General features: G+C 37.9%; 1 protein-coding gene across 1 annotated transcript in view; it reads right to left on the reverse strand.

The window, feature by feature from the left end:
- The window catches only part of SPTLC3 (serine palmitoyltransferase long chain base subunit 3), a 140,859-nt gene that overhangs the window by 104,978 nt on the left and 9,906 nt on the right, over positions 1-25,975 (reverse strand). Inside the window, exon 2 of the mRNA XM_037129276.2 lies at positions 6,875-7,060. Coding sequence (XP_036985171.1) covers positions 6,875-7,060 — 186 coding nt within the window. The remainder of the gene's footprint in view (positions 1-6,874; positions 7,061-25,975) is intronic.

A 25,975-nucleotide genomic window follows, 5' to 3' on the forward strand; every position in this document is an offset into this window, starting at 1 on the left:
GTATTGTTCCCTCTCAGACCCCTCCCCTACAGACATTGCCACAATATGCTCACAAAATTGATTGAGCTTGGCTGCAAAATGAAGGAAGAAATGAAGGATACACAAAATGAAATAAAGCAAAATATACAGGGAACCAACAGTGAAAGGAATAAAACTGGGACTCAAATCAATGATTTGGAACAAAAGGAAGAAATAAGCATCCAACCAGAACAGAAGGAAGCAAGAAGAATGCCAACAAACAAAAAGAAGCTTAGGAAAGGATGGGACAACTTTAAGTGTTACAACATCTGAATCATAGGGGTGCCAGAAGGAGAAGAAGAAGACCGTCAAATTGAAACCTTACTTGAACAAATAATGAAGGAAAACTTCCCCAATCTGGCAAAGGAAATAGACTTTCATGAAGTCCAGGAATCCCAGAGAGTCCCGAAGAAATTGGACTCAAGGAGGAATACACCAAGGCACAGCATAATTACATTAGCCAAGATTAAAGATAAGAAAGGAATCTTAAAAGCAGCAAGAGAAAAGGAGACAGTTACCTACAAAGGAGTGCCCATGAAACTATCAGCTGATTTCTCAAAAGAAACCTTACAGACAAGAAGGGGCTGGAAAGAAGTATTCAAAGTCATGAAAGGCAGGGACCTACATCCAAGATTACTCTATCCAGTAAAGCTATCATTTAGAATGGAAGGGCAGATAAAGTGCTTCTCAGATAAGGTCAAATTAGAGGAGTTCATCCTTATTATATATGAAATGTTAAAAGGGCTCATCTAAGAAATAGAAGATCAAAAACTATGAACATTAAAATGACAAGAAACTCAAAACTATTGATAACTGAGTCTAAAAAACAAAAACAAACTAAGCAAACAACTAGAACAGGAATGACAGGAACAGAATCACAGAAATGGAGATCACGTGGAGGAGGATCAGTGGGGAGGGGGAGGGGGAGAATTGCCAGAAAAAGTACAGGGAAAAAGAAGCATCATAGGTAGGCACAAAATAGACAGGGCAAGGTTAAGAATAGTATAGGAAATGGAGAAAACAAAGAACTTATATGCACAACCCATGGACATGAACTAAGGGGGATGGCAAAATGCTGGAGGGTCAGGGGTGGTTCAGGGAAGAGGTGGATAAAGGAGAGAAAAACACTGGGATGACTGTAATAGCATAATCAATAAAATATACTTTTAAAAATTACTCAGAAGACAGTCTTTGGGAGATTCTGGCTGTTGCATAAGGATGCAAAACAGTATAATTTTATTCATGTGAACATTTGGAGATGGGTTTTAAAAATTCCTATAGCTACAACTTGTTGAACCCTCTTTCTTTTATGTGAAAGTAAAAATATCTAAGGATGGGCCAGAAATCCCAGGTAAAAAGGGATTTACTTGCTGGGGCACTGAGGACTATCTGGATCTAATGTGAACACAAAATTTCAATTAAGATGTTTTATAACAACAGTCTGTTGTCATTAGAATGAGTCTTGATGAACCCATTAATAAACCGTGAGAAGTGAGAAATGTGATTGTGAATGAAGGTTTTAAATCTCTGATGATGCTTGATGTTTATTTGATTATATTTGCTAACATTTTTTTGGTTTTGAGAAGTTGAGTTATTACATAATTGAGAGTGTACTTCTTCTAGAGTAATTTATCATCTTTAATAAATTGCAATTCAACTGTAAAGTTTCCTTTGATTTAAAATAAAAAGATGTGGTTTCCCAAAAATTAAGAGCTAAAAGGAGAAATTAAGCAAACATGTTTAAAACGTGTATTGCCCTGGCTGGGTGGCTCAATTGGTTGGATTGTCATCACATGCACCAAAAGGCTGTGGGTTTGATTCCCGGTCAGGGGACATACCTAGGCTTGTGGGTTCAATCCCTCATCAGGGTGTGTACTGGAGGCAATGGATTAATGTTTCTCTCTCACATTGAAGCTTCTTTCTTTCTCTCTTTCCCTTCCTCTCTCTCTCTCTCCTTTCCTCTCTCTCTAAAATCAATGAAAACATATCCTCAGGCGAGGATTTAAAAAAAAACACAACTAACCCCCCCCTTTGCATCTGTGTTGTTCTCTTCCTTGCCAGTGCCTTCTGATTGCTGATGGAGTCTATGGGAGGTACCAGGGCCCTGGGCTGGGGATGGTTTTAGTGCTCTCTGGAAAAGAGATTTTGATTTTTCTATTCTTTTCACTTAGTTTATACTAATGAATCAGTAATCGAGTAATTCAGAAAAAGTTTTATCCAAGCCTTCATGTTTTGGCATCAGTTTCAGGGAGTTCAGGCTAGAAATCAAAACAGAAAAAAGAGATTCTAAATTTGGGGCAACCCTTTAGTTTAAATGGATGGCTTTGGTGTGCCAGAAGTCATCCCAGTAAGAGAGAAAATAAAGAAACTGGATTAATAAATGCTCGTATTTGATTAAGAAAAAGGAAAGGAGATGGACATGTCCATTAGTTTGACTGTATTTTTATATACATTTTACTATGCATATAAAAATATGTTGTACACCTTAAGTATATATAATTTTATTTAAAAATTTTTATTAAAAATAAGATTAAAATATTTAAAAGTGAACAGATTCAAAGAGTATAATAAAAATAAAAACATCCACTTATGATATTTTTAGAAACATAGTAACTCTTGTCCACCACCACTTTCTGGATGTGCTTTCTTTCATGGTGTCATTTTGTGCATGGTTGGTTTGTCTAATGGGACAATCTGCTCTCCCAGTGACCAGCTTTTAGAATAGAATAATGCTTATTTCTGCTAAAAGAACCAGGGGTCATTGAAAAGCAACATACTCCATGTTTCCAGCCAGAGACTTCAACATGTGCCTCAGGTAGCTTATTAACACAGAGCAAGAATAGTGTCAGAAGTTCATGGTGGGGCAGGGGCAGTATTAAAAGGATAAAGGCCAGACTGGAGATAGAGTGTCTAGTGAATTAATTCCATAAAAAAGTATATAGTGATTGCAGCTGTTGCAGTTTATTAGCACCTGTTATTCTGAAAGCTTCTAAACCTCTAAGGGGGCTCAAAAGGAAGAAAAATAATTAAAAGGATGCATATAAATGGAATAGCTACTAAGGTGAGTTAATTGACTGATGCTACCTACTCACAGAGATCACATGGGTGGAAAATTATTTATTATGTAAAGAAATACAACATACTGATTTATTGATGTGATGATGTCTTTCCCCTAAGAGGTGGTTCAAGTGGTTTTTGCACTTGACCGGTGTCAAATAGTGACAGGTTTTACAGACAGGCTATTGTGTGCTGCACTTCTATTGTTCAGGACTAAAGCACCCCTTTCTGCCCTGCTGCTGGGAGTGTTGAAGCTGACAGCTTAATGAAATTCCAATTTTCCTCTGGTGGCAGTTCATATCTATCAATCCCCTTGCCTCAATGCTTCTGAAGGGTCCTCCATCTCCAGAGCTCCCTCTAGGATCCACAGAGGCCTGTGCTGGGACTGCATCACAGTTCACCTGCACCATCTTGCCTCTTCACTCGCCCCATTATAACCTTCCTGCCCTCAACCATCTCAGAGTTGTCTGCTGTGCTGAGAACCCACTTGCATGTATGTAAATATGTTCTTCTTGAAGTGTAAGAAATATTTGAGAAAAACCCAAACAACTAGCCACTCTGGGTTGATAGAGGAAAAATATTGAAACAGGTTAGAAAATAGACGGCAGATCTGAAGCCTAAGCCTTCCAAGAGATGCCACATCTGAGAGATTTACATTTGACTGATCCTTTTTCCAGCAAGTATTCTGGAATGTGCTGATTTACTGTGCATATTACTTCTACCCAGAGAGCAGAAGATTGCTGATAAGCGTTTCTAGAACAGACCAGCTGGTATCAGGGGTGGGTTGTGGAGGTCCTCGTGAGTGTGGCTGAGAAGAATGTGCTTCTTCCCAATTTCCCAGTTTCATTATCAACTCTGCTGGGACCTGGGAAACCTGCATCGTTCTCCAGGAGCCTGCTGGATTGTTTCCCGTCTGATTTAACTGCTTCGATCTCCTTTACCATTCAAAAATCTTTATATCCTCAAAACTGTGTCTCTGACCACCTTTTTGCCAAAATGAGAACATTTCATTCTGCTGGGTATGCCACTACCCATCAGTCCTCATGTCTGACCAAAGCAGAAATTTGGCATTCTTCCTGCTCTGTTATTTTCTGTACTTATTTCAAGACTTGCTGATTTTATCTCCCAAATGTCTCTGTAATTGGTTCCCTTTTTTTCATTTCATCGACCTCTTCCCCAGTTCAAGCACAAATGATCTCTTTCCTAAACCATTACAAGGTTTTTCTAATGTTACTTTGCTTCTAGTCTTCAATTGGAATTCCATCTCTAACATCTATTAAAGTCTCTGAAGTTACTCGTTCTCTTCTCACCATTCCTCTTTTTTTTCTCTATAAACTTTCCTTGGGAGATCTCATCTATAGGGGTTGGTCTGATTAATGTTGATATGCCCAAGATACACTGAAAATACTTGAATATACATCCGAGACTTTTCTCCTGAGGTTTGGACCTCTATATCTATCTGTCAATTCTTTAAACTCAACTCATCAAAAAAGAATTGACCACTCTGCCCCTCCAACTGGATGGTCCTCCTCTATTTCCCATTTCAATGAATTGCACCACTTTCTTCCTACTCAGTTGTGCAAGTCATAAACCTAGGTGTGGTCTTCAATCTGTCCATCTCTTTAATTCCTCAATTCACATCAATCATCTCTCTTCTTAAACATCTTGCGGTCCTGTCTTTTATCACCATGACAATTATTGCTAACACAATCCCAGCCCAAGTTCTCATCTAGAATTTTTTTAACCTGGATTTCTACATCAGCTTCTTAGGTCTCTGTGTTATCTTTCTGTAATCCCTTTTTCATACGATAGTGAACACGATCTTTGTAATCTGCAAATCTACATTCCTCTGCCTGAAACCCTTCAATGCCTCCCCATTGTTCTTATACCAAATATCCATGGCTTATAAAAACTTATTATGGTCTGGCCCCTACTTGCCTCTCAAACAATCTTCTCTCCATATACTCCTACTCTCAAAACACTTCAGGCATTGGAATATCTTAGTTCTTTGAATGTACAATGCTTTCTCTTACCTCTGGACTATTTTGCACCATGCTTCCTCTCCTTGAAGGCTCCACCAGTCCCATTTTGCCTTCTCCTTTGCTTTACTACTTATTCTCAGTCTTCCAATCTCAATTTAACTTTCTCTTCCTCCCAGAAGCCTTCACTGACCACTAAGTTTGGTTTAGATATTTCTCATTTTTAGCTCTCTTGACATCCTCTTACTACCTCTATGGTAACTCTTATTAACTTCCATTACAATTGCTTTTTTATGGTTAGTTCTCTGAAGTTACGTATCATATCTGCCTTTGTTATTCTTGTATCCCTAACTGCAGAACTATACTTGGCACAAAATGCATGCTGAAAGAGAATCTGACTTGATTGATGAGTTAATTAATACCTTGGCATGGGCTGTGCCCTTTTCTGAGAATGTCATTCTTTGCACTCTTGCTCACTAGGCAAATTCCTGCTAACCATTCAAGCCCCAATATCATGTCTTCTTGACTTCCTAAGGGAATCATAAAACCCAGACTTCTGCTTCCCGTATCACACTCCTCCACATCATCACTTTTTGTCAAATGTTTTGATTGTGAGTCTGTTTTTGCACACCAGACTTCAAATTATTTTATGGCAGGACCTGTCTTTTATGTCTGTTAGCCCCCATTATCTGGTATCGAGTATGTGCTCATATACTCACTAAGAGTAGAAGTAATTGTAATAATAAGCCTGGGCCCAATTTTCTTCTGAAGTTGATACACTTGACAAGGCAATTCCAAAAAAATGTCCCACATCATTTGTTCATGAAAGTATTACTGTAATGAGTGTTTATCTTATCATAGGTACTGTTGCTAAGTAATAGGATTTGAGGTTCTCTTATTACATTGAAATTCATGTCTCACTTTGTTTAGGTGTGTTTATGGCTCTGCTATGTCAAATAATCCATGCCCACACTCATAGTATTACAAATCAAATTTTAGAAAAAAAAGATTCATAGTATCATAAATTATTTGAACCAGTTTGGGAATCATGTTAACAAAATGCAGGCTCTTTGCATATCTCTGAATATTTTTTAGGTTGTTTCTGTTAGCTCTATGTGAAGAGAGGATGATATACACTTTTATAGGTTAACTACTGAAAATATTTAGATCAGTGTTTCTAAACAAAGGTCATTTTGCAGTCCACGAGACATTTGGCAATATCTGGAGGCATTTTTAATTGTCACAAGTGTGTGGGAGAGAGCTAATGGCATGTAGTGGGTAGAGGCCAGGATGCTGTTAAAAATTCTATGATGCACAGGGCAGCTTCCCACATCAAAAAAATTATCCAATCCAAAATATCAGTAGCACCTAAGTTGAGAAGTCCTGATCTACATGAAATAAAAATCTCACACTTCATTTAGGCATACTTTTATCTTTAAATAATACTTACCTTACAACTAGAAGACTAGAGTATATAGTCCCATCCATGTGCCTTGTTCTTACATTGTGATTTGAAAAATTCTCTCAAATGGTATTTTAGTATTTATCTCATGGAGTTGTTATATAAATTAAATATGGTATTATATGAGGAAAATCTTAGTTCAGTTTCTGGTAAATAGTAGGTCACTCAATAAATATTTGTAAAAACAAGTCTGTGAACACATAGGGGGTGGGGTTTAGGGGTGAAAATAAATAGCCTTTACACTGAGTTGTTCCTGAGCTCCTCACCCTTTTTAGGATCTGTACATGTATCACCATTTCTGAGGATAGTTTAGAGAAGAATAGCATTGACAAAGATCCAGGGAGATGTGCATACGTACTTTTTGTTCTTCTCGCTCCACAGCTGCATTGCATTTTTCTATTCCTGAGTTTCTCAAAAAGTCTCTGAGATAGCCAAAGAGGGTTCCAATTCCATATCCCATATAAGTGAAAACCATAGCATGAAGAGGTGCTTCCTCAAAGGATTCAACAATTGGCTTATCATAAAAATGTGACTTCCCATTTTGCTGAAAACACAAAAGAAAATCAAAGGTTAGCATTCTCCCAATTACAATAAAGTATGATACTTAAAATTTTGAGCTTTCAGCTATTTGCAAATAGATTACCAAAGAAGAAATCAGAAATGTATATTTTATTCTACAACCCCCTAAAGAAATAATTGATTAATATAAAAATTCTCATCAGATGTTAAATCCATAAGTAAAAAGTTAATGAGGAATTGGGTTTTTATTTTCTATTATTTATTTATTTATTTATTTATTTATTTATTTATTTATTTTTTAGGAATTGGGTTTTTATAAGATGACAGAGTATCATGCATCGGTTACTACTTAATCACAAACCCAGGGTTAGTACCTTAACCAGGTCATAAAATTATGTAACAAATGTTGGAACAATTAGCCACTTTGTGATCTTATTATATTGTAATATTCAATGTATCCATGAAACATTTCAGCAGAATTTAGTCAAGCTCTTATATCTAATTTCAATTTTACAAGTAATATCGGGATAGATGAACATGGTAAATTGCTTCATGAAGAAACAATTAGATAATCCACAGTGTGGAATTCTCTATGTGACAGTTGGCTTGAATTTTAAAAGCAAAAATAAATAAATAGGACTACATCAAACTAAAAACTTCTGTACAGCAAAGAAAACAATCAACAAAATTTAAAAACAGCCTAGGAATAGGAGACAATATTTACAAATCATATACCTGATAAGGGGTTAATACACAAAATATATAAGAAACTCATACAACTCAAAAAGTAAATAATGCAATTAAAAAAATGGGCAAAGGATCAGAGCAGACAGATATTTTCCCAAAGAAGGCATACAAATGGCCAACAGGTACATCAAAGGTGCTTAAACATCACTAATCATCAGAGAAATGCAAATCAAAATTGCATTGAATAATGAGATTGTGAATAATGAGATATCATCTCATGCATGTTAGAATGGCTATCATAAAAACCAAAAAACTAGAAATAACAAATGTTAGCAAGTGTGTGGAGAAAAGAGAACCCTTGTGCACTATTGGTGGGAATATAAATTGGTACAATCATTGTGAAAACAGTGTGAAGTTGCTTCAAAAATTAAAAAAATAAAAACCCCACTTCTGAGTATATATCCATACAACATTAAATAAGTATCTTGAGGAGATATTTGTGCTCCCATATTTATTGCAGCATTATTCACAATAACCAAGATATAGAAAAAAACTAAGTACTCACTGATGGCTGAATGAATAAAGAAAATGTTAAAATGTAATACACAAACACAAGAATATTATGTATCCATTAAAAGAAAGGAAATCCTGCTTTTTGCAACATGGATGAACCTAGAGGACATGATAGGATAATGAAATATGGGGTATGGGAGCAGAGTGAATGTAAATGACCATAACATAGGGCAAAAAGTAAATGTCATAAGAGTCATACAAATGGAAGTACCATATCACATCAGGTGATCAGAACAGGAGTCCTGAAAAACGTGGAATTGGAGCATAGTCTTGATGGGAGATATAGACTAAAGGTGGAGAGCACTTTCATGGGAGTGAGACCGCCTGGGTTCAAATCCAAACACTTTCATTGTATGACCTTGCCCTTGAATGTCTTAAGTGTAACATGGAGCTAATAAAGGTTGTTTTGAAAATTAAGTGAGCCAGTAAAATATGCATAACACCTGACACAGAGTAAGAACCCATGAAGTGTTAACAATTTTCATTGAATCTGAATAGGGATGATAGATGAAACTGTTAGAATGGATTATGCTTCTTTTAGAGAAATTTTGGAAAGGAAGAGAAAGAATATGTATCGAGCCCTGGCCAATCTTACACATAGAAAGAAATGGGAGAATGAGGAGCCACTAGGAAAGAGCAAGGAGAAGAGAGGAAGAAATGGAAGGGTGAAGAAAAAAGAATGGTTGGTAGTGGCTGAGAAAGATCATTGTCTATAGGAACTCTCACTGGAAAACAGGACCCCTCCTTCACAACATACACAAAAATTAACTCAGAATAGATCATAGACCTCAGTGTCTGAGCTAAAACAGTAAAACTCTCAGAAGAAAATATAGAAGTAAGTATTCATGACCTTGAGTTAGGCGAAACCTTCTTAGATATGACACCAAAAGCATGAATAATAAAACAGATAAGTTACACTTCACCCAATTTAGAAGTTTTTGTGATTCGAAGGATACTATTAAGAAAGTGAAAAGACAACTCACAGTATTGAAGAAAATGTTTGCAAATCATATATCTGATAAGAGTTTAGTATCCAGAATACATAATGAACACTAGTAGCTCAATAATAAAAAAAACAAATAACTCAGTTAAAAAATGGGCAAAGAATCTGAATAAATATTTGTCCAAATATATAAAAATGGCCAACAAGCACATGAACACACAAATTATTATTCTTAAAGGTAGGTAAAATGTAAAGTGGCGGCTCTTTCCTCAGTAGAATTCTCCACTTTTACTCTAAAATGTTTGAGTTTCCATTATTTCTCTTCTAAAATACTTTGGAATTTCATTAGATATGGGTGAAGTCATATAAATAAAGCACTGCCAAAGCTCATGAAAGTGACGCGATACAAGAATGACGAGCATACACAGTTCTTCCTTATTTGGAAGAGTACTCAATGTCTTAAAGTTGTCTGAGGATTTTAAAATATGAATATTTTAACCACATCCTTATGTATTTAGAAATGCTTTATGAAACATAGATTTCACCCCTAGTATAATTAATATGGACTTATAGGCAGACCCTGGAATATGATGTTCTACATGATACACTCCAGGTAGAAACCTCCTATCTATGAGATCTCATGATCAGTCAGCTGAAATTGTTCAGATTACTGAGATATACTAATATATGAAAACTTCAATTAAAATTTATTTTTTTGCATTGTCTTAAAACTCCAGCATCATGTCTATCTAAAATATTTTTATTGTTATTTTATTCCTATTTCAACACTAAACCAAGCTTTATGAGTGTCTGTGTTTCCAAATACTCTGCCAGAAAACAGGGTGTTCTTACAGACAGACTATGGGCTGATAAATAGTACCAGAGAGACATTTATGGTACTGTGGGTACTGGAAGGAAGATGGATTTAACAGTGGTTGGAAGTGGTATGAAGCTTTCGTGAATAAGAAGTTAGTTGATCAAAGGCTGGAAGTATGAGGTCTGGAAGAATAAGGGCAGCAGGAATGCATAGAGAGAAAGATCCCAAAGATAGAACTGAGAGCATCTGGGGAGATGTTCATCAGCCTTTCTCTTAGGCCACTGTAATCACCTCTGGATGGTCTCTTTACTCCATATCCACTCCCCAAATCTTTGGTTGCTAGAGTGCTCCTTAGAGATGCTCATCAACAAAAAGGCTTATGGAAAGGCTACATACCTCTGCAACTTTGGGTATTCTTCACAGTGTACATAATCTAGAATATGAGAACCAAGAGAAATATCTTTCTTGCTCATCACTCTCTCCCCATTGCAAACATGGTAGGTGCTAAATAAGTATTTGCTGATTGAGTCAGCTTATTGCCTATTACTAAAATACTGAAGAAAAAATTCACTTAACTTTGGGAAACCCAGCACATGTATCAAATGTATTTATTGTCGTTTATATGCATTTACCTAATCCATGACAAATCTCTATTCAGAAGTGTTGGTTTTCAGCATAAAGTTAAGTTTTTTAGCATAGAAGACAATGCTGTCTGAAGTCCTCTGATTTCCTGTTTTCTGTTTCCGATATTTGCTTAAGCAATATCGAACTGCTTTTATTTTGTAATAGGATACTGCCAGGGCCTCCAGAGAGGGATTTGTAATGGGGTCCAGAAATTGGGGTGTTGAGAAATGATAAAATATAGGATATCCTCACCTCCATAAATCTGAACTGGGGGATGGGACACAAGGAGCAGGGCCCTTGAGAGTTAATTTGCGTATCAACAGTTGTTCAGCTTCATACCTGATATGCAAAAATGGTTATTTTACATAGCTATAACAGCTGGCTAGCTTCATAGGTATGGTAAGTAGCTGTGACCATGCTTTGAGCCAGGGAGATGGGAGCGACCTCTGATGTAATTAGGAGGCAACTTCCGCTGATTACAGTGCCTGTGTGAGAGCCTGGAGATGGTTTCTCCACATCACAGGGCCATGCCTGCCTGGACTTATTATGGAAGCCTAGAAAAGCTGGAAAATGGTAACGTTGGTAGGTGTAGCCGATTGTGGGAGGAGTTGGAAATGGGGATGCAGAGGCAGATTCGTGCCAGGGTTTAAACCCAGGTGTGGCAGCCATGCAGGGTGAACCATATGGTTTCAGGGTTCAAATGTGATTGTGAGGCTCCCTTAACCACATGGCTTAGGAAGCAGGAAAGCAAGATGTAGCATCTATGTAGAGCTCTCTCTTAGCAGTTTGGAAGAATGCAGGGGAGACATTGTACGAAGGAAAGGGGTGAAAGGACTGTTGCTGGTGGGCCATGTGAAGGTGCCACATGGGTTTGGGTTGAGAACTGTAGATCACGGCCACACAGCTGATGGTGCTGGGAATGGTGGGAGATCTGCCAGCCAAGCATGGGTGACTGAAAAGAACCAGGAGAAGTGAGCTGCAGACTTCTGTTTTTTGCTTATGGAGGATGATACTTCTAACTGGCAAGTTCTGAGGCTGGCCTGCCAGGGCAAAGGGAGAAGGAAGGACTGTGCATGTTTGTGGGTGTTTTAAGGGACTTTGGGATTTTAACAAAGATATTAACTTTTGAATAAATAGTTTCTTTCCTTTTCACCAAACTCTTGCAATGAGAGCCACAATTCCTAAGAGGAGCAGGCAAGGTGAATCTAATACAGAGGGACCCTGGGGGAGGGCGTCCTTTCAGTAACAGCACCTTACCCCCCACAGGACTGTTCTGTAACAATTTTACACCCTGATTTTTATCCCCCTCAAACCTTTACTCATACTGCCACTTCCACAATTTCTTCAGTTTTCACTCATTTTGCTAACTCATCTCTCCTTCTGTACTCCACATACATATCAATATATTATTTGCCTGCTTAACATCCACTGTTTAAGACCCAGCTCTGGCTTTATGTTCTAAAAAAGTCTAGGCTAGATGTCCTCACTGTATAACACTGTTATTATATTCATCACATGGTATTACAATAATATTTTTAAAAGACAAATCATTTGATAACAGGACAGAAAATAAAGGATCACTTGCAAAAATAATAGCTTTCATTATCTGTCACCCAGGCCTTTCAAATATGTCAAATATTTTAACCCTGTTGTCCTATGTGGCAAAGACTGGCTGTTCATCAAACCCATTTTCCTTTTTCCTTTCTCTCAGCAGGACTACATTTCCCCAAATCCTGGCAGCCAAATGCAGCCACAATGACTGAGTTCTACCGATGTGAAAGGGGTGGAAACAAAATGTGCTGCTACCATGCCTGGCCCATAAAAGCCTTTCTCATGATCCATCTCTTTCTCTTTCCTCTGTTGCCATCTGAAGTTCGATGGCCAAGGTAACTTTAGGAGCCACATATTAAGGATTGCAGAGTTTTTTGTTAGTTTGGTTCCCTAAATAACTGTGTGAGGCAGAGTCCTTACCATCTCCTTCTTCAACACTCTATCACTGACAATTAAACTTAATATGAGTGAGAAATAAACTTCTATTTGGTGCCTTTTTTATTATGACATCTAGTATAACCTTAATGAATACATACTATAGTAACTTTGTTAAAATACTTTTACTGCTAATCGTTGCTTAGAAGCATTTGAAAGAAGTCCGAGAACCTTTTTACCGTCCCAAGGAATCATGTATCAGGACAGGTCTGGGCAGACTGCAATTGAAATTTGTATCTGGGAAAGTTTATGCCAGAAAATGAACTGATGCAAAGGTTCGATTCTTGACTTATCAAGCTCTTCTGAGTGTTAGGCAGTGCATGATGAAAAAAAAGAAGTATATTATAAGATTTAGGCTTTAGTGACCGCAGAAGGCAGAGAGAGACATATTATGAACATGGAAATGTTGATGGGACCACTTCTTTATATATTAGCTACTCCAACCCTTTTTCCCCCATTGGTAAACAAGTTCAGATGTTGATGGCTTAAGTTGGTTTCCAGCTGTGTTGGATTGCTTTACAACCCGAAGAGTTAGCTAATATGTCACAGCACCCCGTGAAAAGAGCCACAGCCTTCCACAGGACACACCCAGATTGAGAAGTGAAAGATTCACAGAAAGGACAGGATTGCTTGAAGATGTCTATACAGAACCCTCAGCAGAGTGCCAATGAATGAATGAGAGATAGGGAGGGAGGGAAGGAAGGAGAAAGTGCAAACACCAAGATCGAGAAAAGTTGAGAAAGGAGGTGAGGGCTTTTCTAGGAAAAAAGGACCAACATAAGCACTTGTTAGTGGAATAAAACAAGAACAGGGCCTTTCATGGACCTCTGGCTAGACCTCATGTGTTAGCTACTTGGAGATGAGCTATATAACGCCCACTGAAATGAAATGGTCTTTCTATGGCAGGTCAGCCAGAATATCTTTTTCAGATAGGAGTGAAGGAAAGGTGTACTTTTCATTGGGATGCCCCCTCATTGGAACTGCTGGAGGAATGAAAGGTAGAAAGATTTGTAGGATGTTAGGATCCTACCTGGGATGACAGCTGGGGTGGAGGCTCTAAAATCAACTGAACATAATTCAACCTTGGAACCAAGTGGCTGTCTCACCACCCAGCAATGATTGAATTCTTCTGATCTTACTTGCAACTGGCTGACTCACTTGAGGATCACAGAGCTTTCAGTAAGTTATCCTGATAAATCAGAGAAAACAATGTACTAATAGTTTAATATCACTGAGAATAACTACATCCTACTATCTTTTAGATCAGTTATAATGTGTCATGTGAAAACAGTGCTCAAAGCTTTTGATCTTATTTATTTACATAATATTCCTAAGAGGTAGGTGGTGAATAGCTGTAACAGAATTAGAATTATCTTCACTAATAAAAAAGACACAAGGCATTAAGCAACTTCCCTAAAGCTGCAAAACGGGAAAAGGCAGGACTAAGTTGAATTTCTCACCTTAAGAACAGCAGAGTTAAAGCAGAAAGCTTGAAGTTAGATCCCTGAGACATGACAGAACATATTTCAGAAATAAAACAGACATGAGACTGAATCTTTTTTCTTTCCAGGTGGATCTTGGTAGGAGCAAACACTGTGTGGGAAGGCTGACTACCATGCACATGTGCCTCTGCTGGGCACTGGAAGGAGCACTCAGGTAGCTGTTTCTTACAGTTGTCTCTTACAGCTGTCTCTGTGCAGCTCCCATCCTCATAGAGCTAATTCATAGATGATGGGAGATAAAGTATGCATACAAATGTATAACATTTTGGCCCTGGCCGGTTGCTTGGTTGGTGCATCATCCTACACACCAAAAGGAACCCCGGTTTGATCCCTAGTCAGGGCACATGACTAGGTTGTGGTGTGTATGGGAGGCAACTGATAGATGTTTTTTCTCTCTCTTTTTTCCTTCCTCTCTCTCTTTAACGTTGATAAACATATTTTAAAATATATGACATTTGGGTCTTAGAGAGCAAGAAGCATCAAGTGTCAAAATCTAATTAAATATATAGCAGTGGTAAAAAAACAGAAGTTTGATAAGTCACTTCATATTTATACATTTGTTCATTCATTCAACAAACACATTTTGAGCACTTACTCTGTGCTAGCTGCTGTACTAGGTCCAGGTGACACAGTGGTAACTAAAAGGGACCCAGTTCCTGTCCTCACAAAGCTCATGGTCTATATGTATGCTATTTAATGCATCTCACTAGCCACATGTGACATTTATATTTAAACTTAAATAATTAAAATTAAACAAATTTAGAGACTGAGATCCTCAATTGCCCTAGCCACATTTCAAGTGCTCGATAACCTTATATGGGTGATGGCTTCATCACTGGAGGAGACAGATATGCAGTATTTCCATTATTACTGGAGTTTCTGTTGTCTGAACTTGGCAAATTGTGGTGCACAGACCAGATCTTGCTCACCACCTACTTTTGCAAATACTTTTATTGGAACACAACTATACCCACTTGTTTATGTACTGTCTATGGCTGCTTTCACTCTACAATGGCAGAATTGAGTAGTTGTGACAGAGGTTGTATATATATCCTGGAAAGAAACAAATATTTACTATCTGGTTCTTTATAGAAAAAGTTTGCTAATCCTTGGTCTAGACAGAAATACAGATGCAGAATGAATACTTACAAAAAAGAAAGTGACAAATAAGTAAGATTGCTGCGGAGTGGGTAGGAATTTGACCTAATTCAGGAAATGACAAAGGCCTCCCTAAAGAAGATGGCAGTTAAAATAAGAATAGAGTCATGAGTGGGGATTTACCAGGCAGAGTGTTTCTAGCATCAGGAAGAGGCTGAAAATCTGTGGGAAGGGGTAGGGTTGTAAGGCTGGGATAGTGAGGGGGCAGGTATGGCCAAATGTCAGTTCCAGGAGGGGAACTCCATCTGTGTTGTCCATTGCTAGTGTTCCAGTGTCTAGGATGGCATCTGATGTGAAGTAGGTATCCATTAAATGCTTGATGAATGATCGAATAGGCTGGGAGGTTATGCAAAGCTCATAAGCCAAGTTTAGAATTGCAGCCCTGATTCTAATAAGGGAAGCCATTGATGAGTTTTTAAAAATTTTTTTAATTTATTTATCTTTAGAGGGGAAGAGAAGGAGAGAGGGAGAGAAATATCAATGTGTAGTTGCCTCTCATGTGTCCCCTGCTGGGAACTGGCCTGCAACCCAGACATGTGCCCTGACTGGGAATTGAACCGCAATCCTTTGGTTCACAGGCACATGCTCAATCCACTGAGTTATGCCAGCCAGGGCCCATTAATGAGTTTTAAGCAAGTGGTTGCTTATAATTTTTGATCAGATGTGTATTCTCAGAAGGGCTTTTGCAGGGCTGTGTGAACACCATATCTTCCAGGAGCTCCCACATTCAATGATTCACAGTGATTCATGGTTGTGTGGTTGGTGATTTTAAAGTCTCCACCATTAAAGAGGAGGATTTGATGAAGCAAACACTTGTTTGGTTGATTTTGGAATTTTGGACCTACCACCAAAAATCACAAGTGTCTTCTAAATGTCTTGAGTGAACAAAAAACAGGGATGCTTTGTCATTACAATGAGGTGTGCTCCGTGGCATTTCTTTTCCATGTCAGGCAGCCAGTGACTCATAGGTGAGTTATAACAAGGTGGGGCTCCTGGAAGCACATAAAATATGGTTCTGACAGTCACTTGGCTAAACTTAGTGGATTGAACTTGGAATACAAACAATAATTTTTTGAGTCAAATTGAAACAATTCCTTCTTGTACCTCAATGATCCTAAACCCCACCTAAAACTTTCTATTCTGTAAAGCTAGATCAAACAGTTGCCAGCCATTCAGCAACAGGAAGAAGCAGAAAGCTTTCCTACTGAGAAAGAAACTGGCTAAGCATTCAGTTATTGTTCCTTTTTTGTGTCCCTTAGGATTTTGCACACTTATTCTTCTTGTTTCTCTGCCTGCCACCCTATAAACACACACACATTTGTGTATGTCATGGGCAGTGTAGGAGCCCATACCTTGGTTTATCTTTTGCTTCCCTTTCAAGATAGAATGCGTCCATAAAGAGATAATGCTTAATTGGATATATCATATTTCCTGGCTGACATCTTCTGTTTTCATGGAAGGTGGAACATGGCATTTTATTTTCTATAAAAAACGTTTGCTCCTTGGACAGACAAGCATCTTGTCTCTGAACAACCAAGACATCAAGAATATTATATCACAACACTTAATTTGTTTCCAAAAAAATCTGAAAACATTCATGGTTACAGTCATAATTATTGGATTAACTTTTATTATCATGTGGCACATAATATAGAAAAAAAGTAACTTCTCCAAGAGCAATGCCAATTTTGACTGGTTTTTACCTATAGTTTTGAATCAACCACCTGATGGATCTAAACATTTTTTTAAATTTGTTTTATTTAAAACCCATCCATTCATTCATATACTTATTTATTTATTCAGCCATTATAGTTTCTGACCACTAAGTAATGGATGGGTGTAAGACATGAGTCATCTGATTGGTATAATGATTAATGCTGCATTTAACAAAAGAAAACTGATGTTTGCAACCTACTTATTTCAGGGGTTTTTTTTTTTTTGAGATTTTATTTATTTATCTTTAGAGGGGAAGGGAAGGAGACAGGGAGAGAAATATCAATGTATGGTTGCCTCTCGTGCATCCCCTGCTGGGAACTGGCCTGCAACCCAGGCATGTACCCTGACTGGGAATCAAACCACGATCCTTTGGTTCGCAGGCCCATACTCAATCCACTGAGCTACACCAGCCAGGGTTCTTACTTATTTCAGTTTTTGAGTCATTTTCTTAGGTCACCATGTGGAGCACTTGTACCTATTTCTCAGTTTATAGGTATCTGATTCATCAGTCTTCCTAAGAATGACCAGTGGAAAGCATGGCCCCTTAGAGAAAATACCAGTCTCTTTTTCATAAACTAACAAGCCAATTCATGGGGTACATCAATTTTGAGATTTTCCCAGGTGTCTCAAATTATTTGCAAGGTTCAGCAAAATGTGTCAGTGTCAATGGTCCCTTTTTGGTTCCACAGTGTGAAAGGTGGTGCTCTGTAGAAGCACTAGAATCAGAAACTGGTGATGCACAGAGGTATGTCTTGCCTATCTCATTTTGAGATCTTGGGCAAGTGATGGCACTTATTTGAATCTCAGTTGCCTATTGATAAATGTGTCACTAAGATATAGAAAATTGGCTAAAATGCTTCTCTGAGATCTGAGATCAGTTCTGCCATTATTATCCAGGTGTTTGAGAAGATCTGGAGCCTAGTTTCTTTACCACTAACTGTAGGATTAAGTGACTGACAAACAGCAAGCTGCAAGAAACCAGGGGTCCCTTATCATGTCATCAATGTCATTGCCTCTGGCAAGCTCAGCAAAGTAACCAAGAAGTGAATTGACTGTGTTCCTCACTGGGTCTGGAAGCAAGCATTTATGATGTTATGTATTTGAAAACAGGGTTGAAGCTGATCAAGGGCTCACAGAAAGGTGATTTTGAGGAATACTTCTGCTACATAGCATAAGAACAAAGGCAAACAATTTTTAAACAATGATTTATAGAAAATTCATGTCATGTAAAAACCACTGTCACATACATAGCTACAGAAATCTAAGGTAGAAATTAATATTTTTCAAGGCTTTCAGAACCTCATGGATTAAAATGTTTTTAGTAACATTGATCACCAAAGCTGCTCTTTTGAGCAAGTGTAGTAACAAAAATAGCAATTTTTTTCTCACTGTAAATTAAACTACTGAAATCAGAGGTCCTGATTTTTTCATCTCCCACCTGTTCTTGTAAGGAGCAGTTGATGGGGTTGCATGCACTGAATAAGGGCTTGAGAGGTGTCTAGTGCAGCTAGTTCTTTGAGACATTTTTGAACATAAGAATCAGAATTCCTGGGAATGTTTTCCAGTTCTGTCCCCATCATCCATGTGGCTTCGTTATCATTATTTTTCTTAGTCCTGTTTTTTTCATCCCTAAAAATGGGTAAATAGCAGTTGTTCTGTCTACTTCATAGCAAGGCTGTGAGGGTTCAATGAGATTCTGGCTATAAGAGTCATCGTACAGATAGAATGATCTTTGTAGTTTATGCTGAAAATTAAATGGGCCAATAATTTGTTAAATTTAAAAGAAATTATCTACTTAATTTTAGGTTCCCTAGAAGTAGACTCTGAGTAAAGGATTCAAATACAAGTTGTTTATTTAGAATGTGAGTTCTGGTAGAGAAGAGGCAGAAAGGGATACGAAACCAGTGCATGATGTGCTATCACCCATTTACTACTGTGGGCAGTTGGAGCTCATTTCTGGTGGGGACTCTGGGAAACAGTGTAGAACATACTCAGAGTTACCTACCTGAGGGGTGGGGGGTGTGGGTGTTTATCGTCCTGCTCCAGTCAGTCAATGGTTGAGGGCTACTCTTAGAGGTGTTGATTCTCTGGCACTTTTAGCTTGGTGCACACTAGGTCAGAACAGGCTTCAAGGGCCCAGAGAAAGTCCTTGGGCAAAGAACATGGAAGCTGGTCTTTGGAAATAATGCTTTGTACACAGAAATGGTAAGAGCTGACCCTGGTTGGTGTGACTCAGTGGATTAAGTCCTGATCTGTGAACCAAAGGGTTGCTGGTTTGATTCCCAGTCAGAGCACATGCCTGAGTTTCGGGTCAGGTCTCCAGTAGGGGGTGCATGAGAGGCAACCACACATATTGATGTTTCTCTCCCTCTCTTTCTCCATCCCTTCCTCTCCCTCTAAAAATAAATAAATAAGATATTTTTTAAAAGTAATGGTAAGAGCTGAAAGATGAAGTGAAAATGGCACCAACAGGATCCGCTAGTGTCACCATGATTTCATAACTGCACCACCTTAATGATTATTCAGTATTATTATTATTCTCTCCATATTATTATTCTCTAATATTCAGTTCATTTTCATTTCAAAACTTGCTGGTCTTTTACTCAGGTATTCCTGACACTGTATTAAAGGCTGTCACAATATGCGTTCCAATATACATCTTTTCTTTGTTTTCTAGAACAGTTTCATCAAAGATAGGCTAGTGATAGAAATAGGCAGATTCCTACAAGAGCCAACATTAACAAGACCTCACATTTATGGAGTTTCTTTTGGTCACTGGCACTCTCCTAAGTCTTTGGATGCACTACCACATGTCACTTACAACAATTCTATTGGGTAGGCACTACTATTATCCTCATCTTCCAAATGGGGAACTGAGGCACAGAGATATTATACCACTTACCCAAGGTCCCAGAGCTGGAATTCAAACTTAGGCACTGCCATGGGGAAGCCTTACCCCCAATTTCTATGTGATGATTTAGTTTATTAGGGCAGCAGGACTGTGGGAAGTGGCAACAGGTTATATGATACTAGGAGAAGGAGAAAATCCTGGTTCCACTACATTGCCGCCATGTGGGTGACTGACCTCTTTAAAGCTCAGATCCTTATGTGTGAAATTTGAAAGCCTATTGTTGATTAACAATCATATTTCAAATAGCACAAACGCGTGGTAGTTTTCCATGTGTAGAGGCAATCATTACTTTAATTAATATTGATTTCTCTGACATGGTGTCCTAAGAGATGCAAAAAGGAAGTTCTCTACATATGGGCTCTTATTTTGGGAAACAGGAAAGAAGATGCCTTTAGTTCTCACATGAAACAAATGCAATTTTGCAGTATGAATTTTGAAGTCAAGACTAAAGAATTTGCAATAGCAGATACCATGTTGAGTCTTCAAATATGCAGTCCCTGGCTGTTTGCTTTTAAAGCTTAGAGTTTTTACAAAAATGCTACTTCCCAGAGAGAGCCTTGGGATTGTGGACAAGAGGCTAAAGGACTTTGGAGGCAGCCACTTAGGTTTGCTGAGTTTTATTTCTCTATGTGTAAGAAGGCAGGGGTTGGAGTGAAGTTGTAAGAATTTCTAAACCAAGTTCCCTTACTGCTAACTGGATTATACTAAAGACCAGAAAGGAAAATGACTCTTGATCACTTTGGAATTAAATTCGTACAACAGGGAAATTTCTCTGGTAAGTCAGCCTTCCCTTGAGCCCTTCTTTTCCCTCATTTGATGCTAATTTACATATTACTCAGTCCTTTTATCCAGAAATTAAATGCTCTAACATTAAGCAAACAGTTTTGTAATGTCTTTCTGCAGTCAAAACTGTACTATGAAACCCTTTCCAATAAGAATAATCAAAAAGTAGTGCAAGGTCAAAATCATTGAAAAGTATACTTAGGATTTGTGCATTTCATTATATGTAAATTTTGCCTCAAAGAAAGAAAAAAAGAAAGTATAAAAAATTAGAAAAGTCTAGTTAATGATATGTATGTGGAAGAGTTTAGGGGTGAAGTGCATTGATTCCACAACTGCCTTTGAAATGCATAAAGCACATGAGTTGGTGGATGGGAGGAGGGGTAAATAAATGGATAGACATGAGATAAAACAAACATAGTAAAATGTAGAATTTATAGTTAGAATCTAACTATAGAATTCAGGTGGTAGGTATATGCATATTCATTGTAGAACTCTCTTAATTATTCTGTAAGTTTGAATATATTCACAGTAAGATATTGGAGGAGAGGCATTATTTTTTAGTGATAAAAACAAAGATCCTGGGGGCAGCCTGCAGTACTAACTAAAGATTTAATCTTAGGAAAGAAAATTAACTAACTTTTTTATAATCAGTTGCCTCATCTAAACAAATGGGGATAGTAACAGTATCAAACACATAAGGATAGTGTGAAGACCAAGTAAGATAGTATTTGTAAAGTTTTTAACATGTAGTGTGATGAAAAAGTTTATTAAATGCAATTTTAAACATCATCTCATATACAGGGTCATTGGTGGGAAAGCAGATTATACTGACTTTTCTTGGACATTCAACCCTGAGAATGAAGAATATTATTAAAACCAGATGACAGGCTTGTATACCCTCAGGTATTAGTCATTTTCTCTCTAATCCAGGCATATTTCATCTTCTGCTAAGAGGTAACAGGATCATCAGGATTAATCAATAATACTTAGTTTCTATTTTCATTTTCTTGAAAAAGTTTCACTTGCTTAAAACATGTTCCTTGACACCAGGCTTGGAGTACACATGATATCTGAATATCAGTATAAATTGTGCACTATTGTTGGATTGTAAATTAGTGCAGCCATTATGGAAAACAGTATTAAGATTTTGCAAAACATTAAAACTAGAACTACCATACTACCCAACAATTTTACTTCTGGGTATTTATTAAAAAAAACACAACACTAACTGAAAAAGATATATGCACCCTTATTCTCATTTCGGCATTGTTTACCATGGACAAGGTATAGAAGCAACCTTGTTGTCTATTGATAGATGAGTGGATAAAGAAGATGTGGTACATATATACAATATATATGTAAGGAAATATTATGTGGCCCTAAAATAGAACAAAATATTGCCATTTGCAGCAACATGCATGGACCCAGAGGGCATTATGCTAAATTAAATGAGTCAGACAGAGAACAGCACGTAGCTACTGATCACACAAAATAATCTAGTGCTTTGATGATTTTTAAAAAGAGGGCAGTGAATGTTCTCTAACAAAGTTAGGAAATCTGTAATTTAAAAGAGGTTAATTACTATGAAAATTACAAAGGAGCCTGTGTATCATGTGTGGGCCCTTTTTGTCTTTTAAAGAACTAGGCTTGTAGACAGCAAATAGCAATTTGAATAACAAACGAAACTATCTGAAATGAGAGTTGTCACAAGCAATAGATTAATAAAAACATGGTTTTATTCATTCCCCAAATATTACTGAGCACTGACTAAATGCAGGCTCTGGCCTATGTGCTGGGGATTCAGCAGGGGATAATACAGAAATCTTTGCAAACGTGGAGCTCACTTACTAGACAGATAACAGATAGGAAATAAATTTGTATGTGTGTGTATATGTTTGTAGAAGGTAAAGTTCTTTTATTTTTATATTTTATTTATTTATCTTTAGAGGGGAAGGGAAGGAGAGAGGGAGAGAAACATCAGTGTATGGTTGCCTCTCATGTGCCCTCCCTACTTGGAACTGGCCTGCAACCCAGGCGTGTGCCCTGACTGGGAATCGAACTGTGATCCTTTGGTTCGGAGGCCCGTGCTCAATCCACTGAGCTACACTAGCCAGGAGAAGGTAAAGTTCTTAAGTACTAAATAAAACTAGCATGAAAGGGATGCAGGAAGTGAGGTTTACCATTTTAGATAGGATTAAGATGACCTTTTAATAGAGAAGGTAACATTTGACTAAGCACTTGAATGGAGAAAGGGCATAGGCATCTGGATACCTGGGAAGTATAAATGGAAGAGGAAGTGCCAATGACCCCAGGTGGATGGAGGCATGGTGCTTGTACCAGTGTGACTGGAATATATTGAACACTGTGAAAAAGAGTGGATGAGTCAGAGAGGACCAAGCCATGGGGCCTTATGGCCCTTGCAAATTTTGGCTTTTGCTTTGAATGAAATGGAAGCCACAGGAAAGATTTGGGCAGAAGAGTGACATCATGATTTTATTTCACAAGATCGTTTTGCAGTTGTGTTGAGGACAGTCTTGCAGTTCTGCTGGTGTGGTGGAAGGGAGGACAGGGGTGGAAGAAGGGTATGGTGGTTCAAAAATATGTTCATTAAATTTTTGATACTCTTCTCATTGAGAGGTGGGATGTTCCCTCCCCTTTGAATCTGGTGGGCTTGTTTGTGATGACTGCAATCTATAAAGTAGGGTGGAGGTGAAGCTACCTTTTGAGGCTAGGTTATAAATGGCCATGAGAATTCTACTTCATTTACTAGAAAATTCTCTTTAAGTTTCCATTGCTGGAGAGGATGCATGTGGCAATTTGGTTCATAGTCCCAGCTTGTCTTGCTTGTCAGCCATCCCAGCCTAGATGCCAGGTATGTGACTGAGGAAGCCATCTTGGAGGCAGATCCTTCTGACCCAGCCATTTGGGGCCCAGCCAACTGGTTCACCTCAGCTGAGGCCCCAGATATCATAGAACGGGAAAGAGCAGTCCCCACTCTGTGTCTGAACTTCTGTGTCTGTTTCTAAATTTCTGACCATCAGAATCCGTGAGCATAATAAAATGATTGTTGTTTAATGCCACTGTTGTTGGGATGGTTTGGTATGCAGCAGCAGATAACTGGGACACAGAGAGAAGAGAGGAGACTCCTAAAACAATCCAGGTGAGAGATCATGGTGGCTGAGACACATGTGGTTGCTGTGAGGTAAGTGAGGAGTAGTCACATTCTGGATACACTGTGGAAGTAGGATTATGAATTTTCTGACTGACTGAATGTAGACTGAAAGAGAGAAGTCATGATGATGCCCAAGTTGCTGGTTTCAGCCCCATGGAAGGATGGAGTTGTTATGTACTGTAATGGGAAAAACTGTAATTAGAAAAGGTTGGGAACAGAGAAAGCAAGCGTCAGGAGCTCAGTTTTAGACATGTGAAATTGGAGATGGCTTTTGATTATCCAGGAGATGGCTTTTGATTATCCAAGTGGGAGTATCAAGCAGGCAGTTGGAAATGACATATACATAGAAAGATGAGACAATATTAGATGATCATGGTAGATATGCAGTTAGAAAAGAGAAAGAGTACAAGGACTGAGCCTTGGGTCACTCCATTGTTTAAAGGTCAAGGAGATGAGGAGGAACCAGGAATAGAAATTGCAAAGGAACAGCTAATGATATAGAAGTGTCATATTCTGGAATCTAAGAGAAGAAAGTGCTTTAAGGAGGAGGGAGGGAGTGATTACTTGTGTCATATGCTGCTGACAGGTCAAATAAAATAAGAACTGAGAAGTCACCATTGGATCTGAGAAGTTGAGGGTTTGCAACAATAATTTATGGAGCCCCTATTACATGGAAGACATTGTACTGCATGTACACTATTATAACAGCAGTAAAAGAGATGGCTGTAGGCTAATATTAGTAGAAAACAGCCATCATTTATTGAATATCTACTATATATCTGATAGTTATTGGGAGTCTTACATATATTATATCACTTCCTCTTCATCACTGCCTTGTGAGATATAGATCAGAGATACAAGGTTACCTGCTCGACGTGACACAGCCAGTAAGGGTCAGAGCTGGGTCTTAAGCCCAGTCCTATCTGATGTCAAAGTGAGTGGTCTTCCTAATATCAGTCTTCCTTAAGTGGTTTCCTGGGAAATCATGAGGGGTTCTGGGGTATGAAAAGTCACTAGGACAGAAATATCTTTCTGGGAGTTCATTTTTACTTAAAGTTCTAGGGGATGGGGCATAAAGTACTTTTATGGTAAAAAATAGAAATATATTTTAGAGTAGAATGTAAAATTCTAATATAAGTTTTTAAATAAATGAATAACACTTGTACTTATTGCCTGAGTCACTTTGGGTTTTGTGTGGTTTTTCTCTGCTTGGTGAGTCAATTTATGAATGCCTTATCCTATCTCCTCTGGAGAGGTTGATGTGCTGGTTTTTCTGGTCAGGTTGTGAGAGCAGACGAAGCCTAATTAGCAAAGGCATTCCACAACTGAGGTTCTTAACCTGGGATCTCAGAAAGTCAGAGAATATATGAACTCTCTACATGGAAAATTTTATGATTATGAACACATTTTTTAAAATAAAAAGTGTTTATCAGCTTCTCTCAAAGATCGTTGACTTTCAAATGGTTAAGCCCCACATGGCAGAGAAAGAACAAAGTATAACTTGTACTTAACAGAATAATTATGATTTGCAATAATCTTTTTTGGGGGCAACTTCTGAAGGCCCAGTTACACCATATCTAGAGAACAATACTGGTGACCAAACTTTATGATGCATTGTCTAACAAAGGCTTGTGTGTCACTTCCTGTGAAGTCTGAGAGATGAAGTTTGACTATAAAAACACTGTCAGCTCCATGATATTTTGGTGAATACTTTGGTACCTAATATTTAAAATTAGGGCTAGTCAAGGAAATCTAGTATATGTGGTCAGTAATAATTGTTTCTCAAACTCACACATTACAGGATCAAGAGTTAATATAACAATCCAGAAAAATGAAGATACATTTTTATATCTATTGCTTTTATATATAAAATAAATTTAAATTAAGAGGAGCCAAATTCTCTGAACCATTCCTCCTAAATATGTATGAAAAAATAGCACTTCATCTATCACCTCTTATTTTTCTCACCTTTTTTACCTGTAGTTCAGAGATTACAGATTTGCAGTTGGTAAGAATATTTCCTTGAAATCTACACTAGTTTAATTTTTAAAGGTTAAATGCTAACAGT

This window comes from Artibeus jamaicensis, unplaced genomic scaffold (genome assembly GCF_021234435.1).
Source record: "Artibeus jamaicensis isolate MK-2021 breed Jamaican fruit bat unplaced genomic scaffold, CSHL_Jam_final contig_685, whole genome shotgun sequence".
NCBI classification, from domain to species: Eukaryota; Metazoa; Chordata; class Mammalia; order Chiroptera; family Phyllostomidae; genus Artibeus; species Artibeus jamaicensis.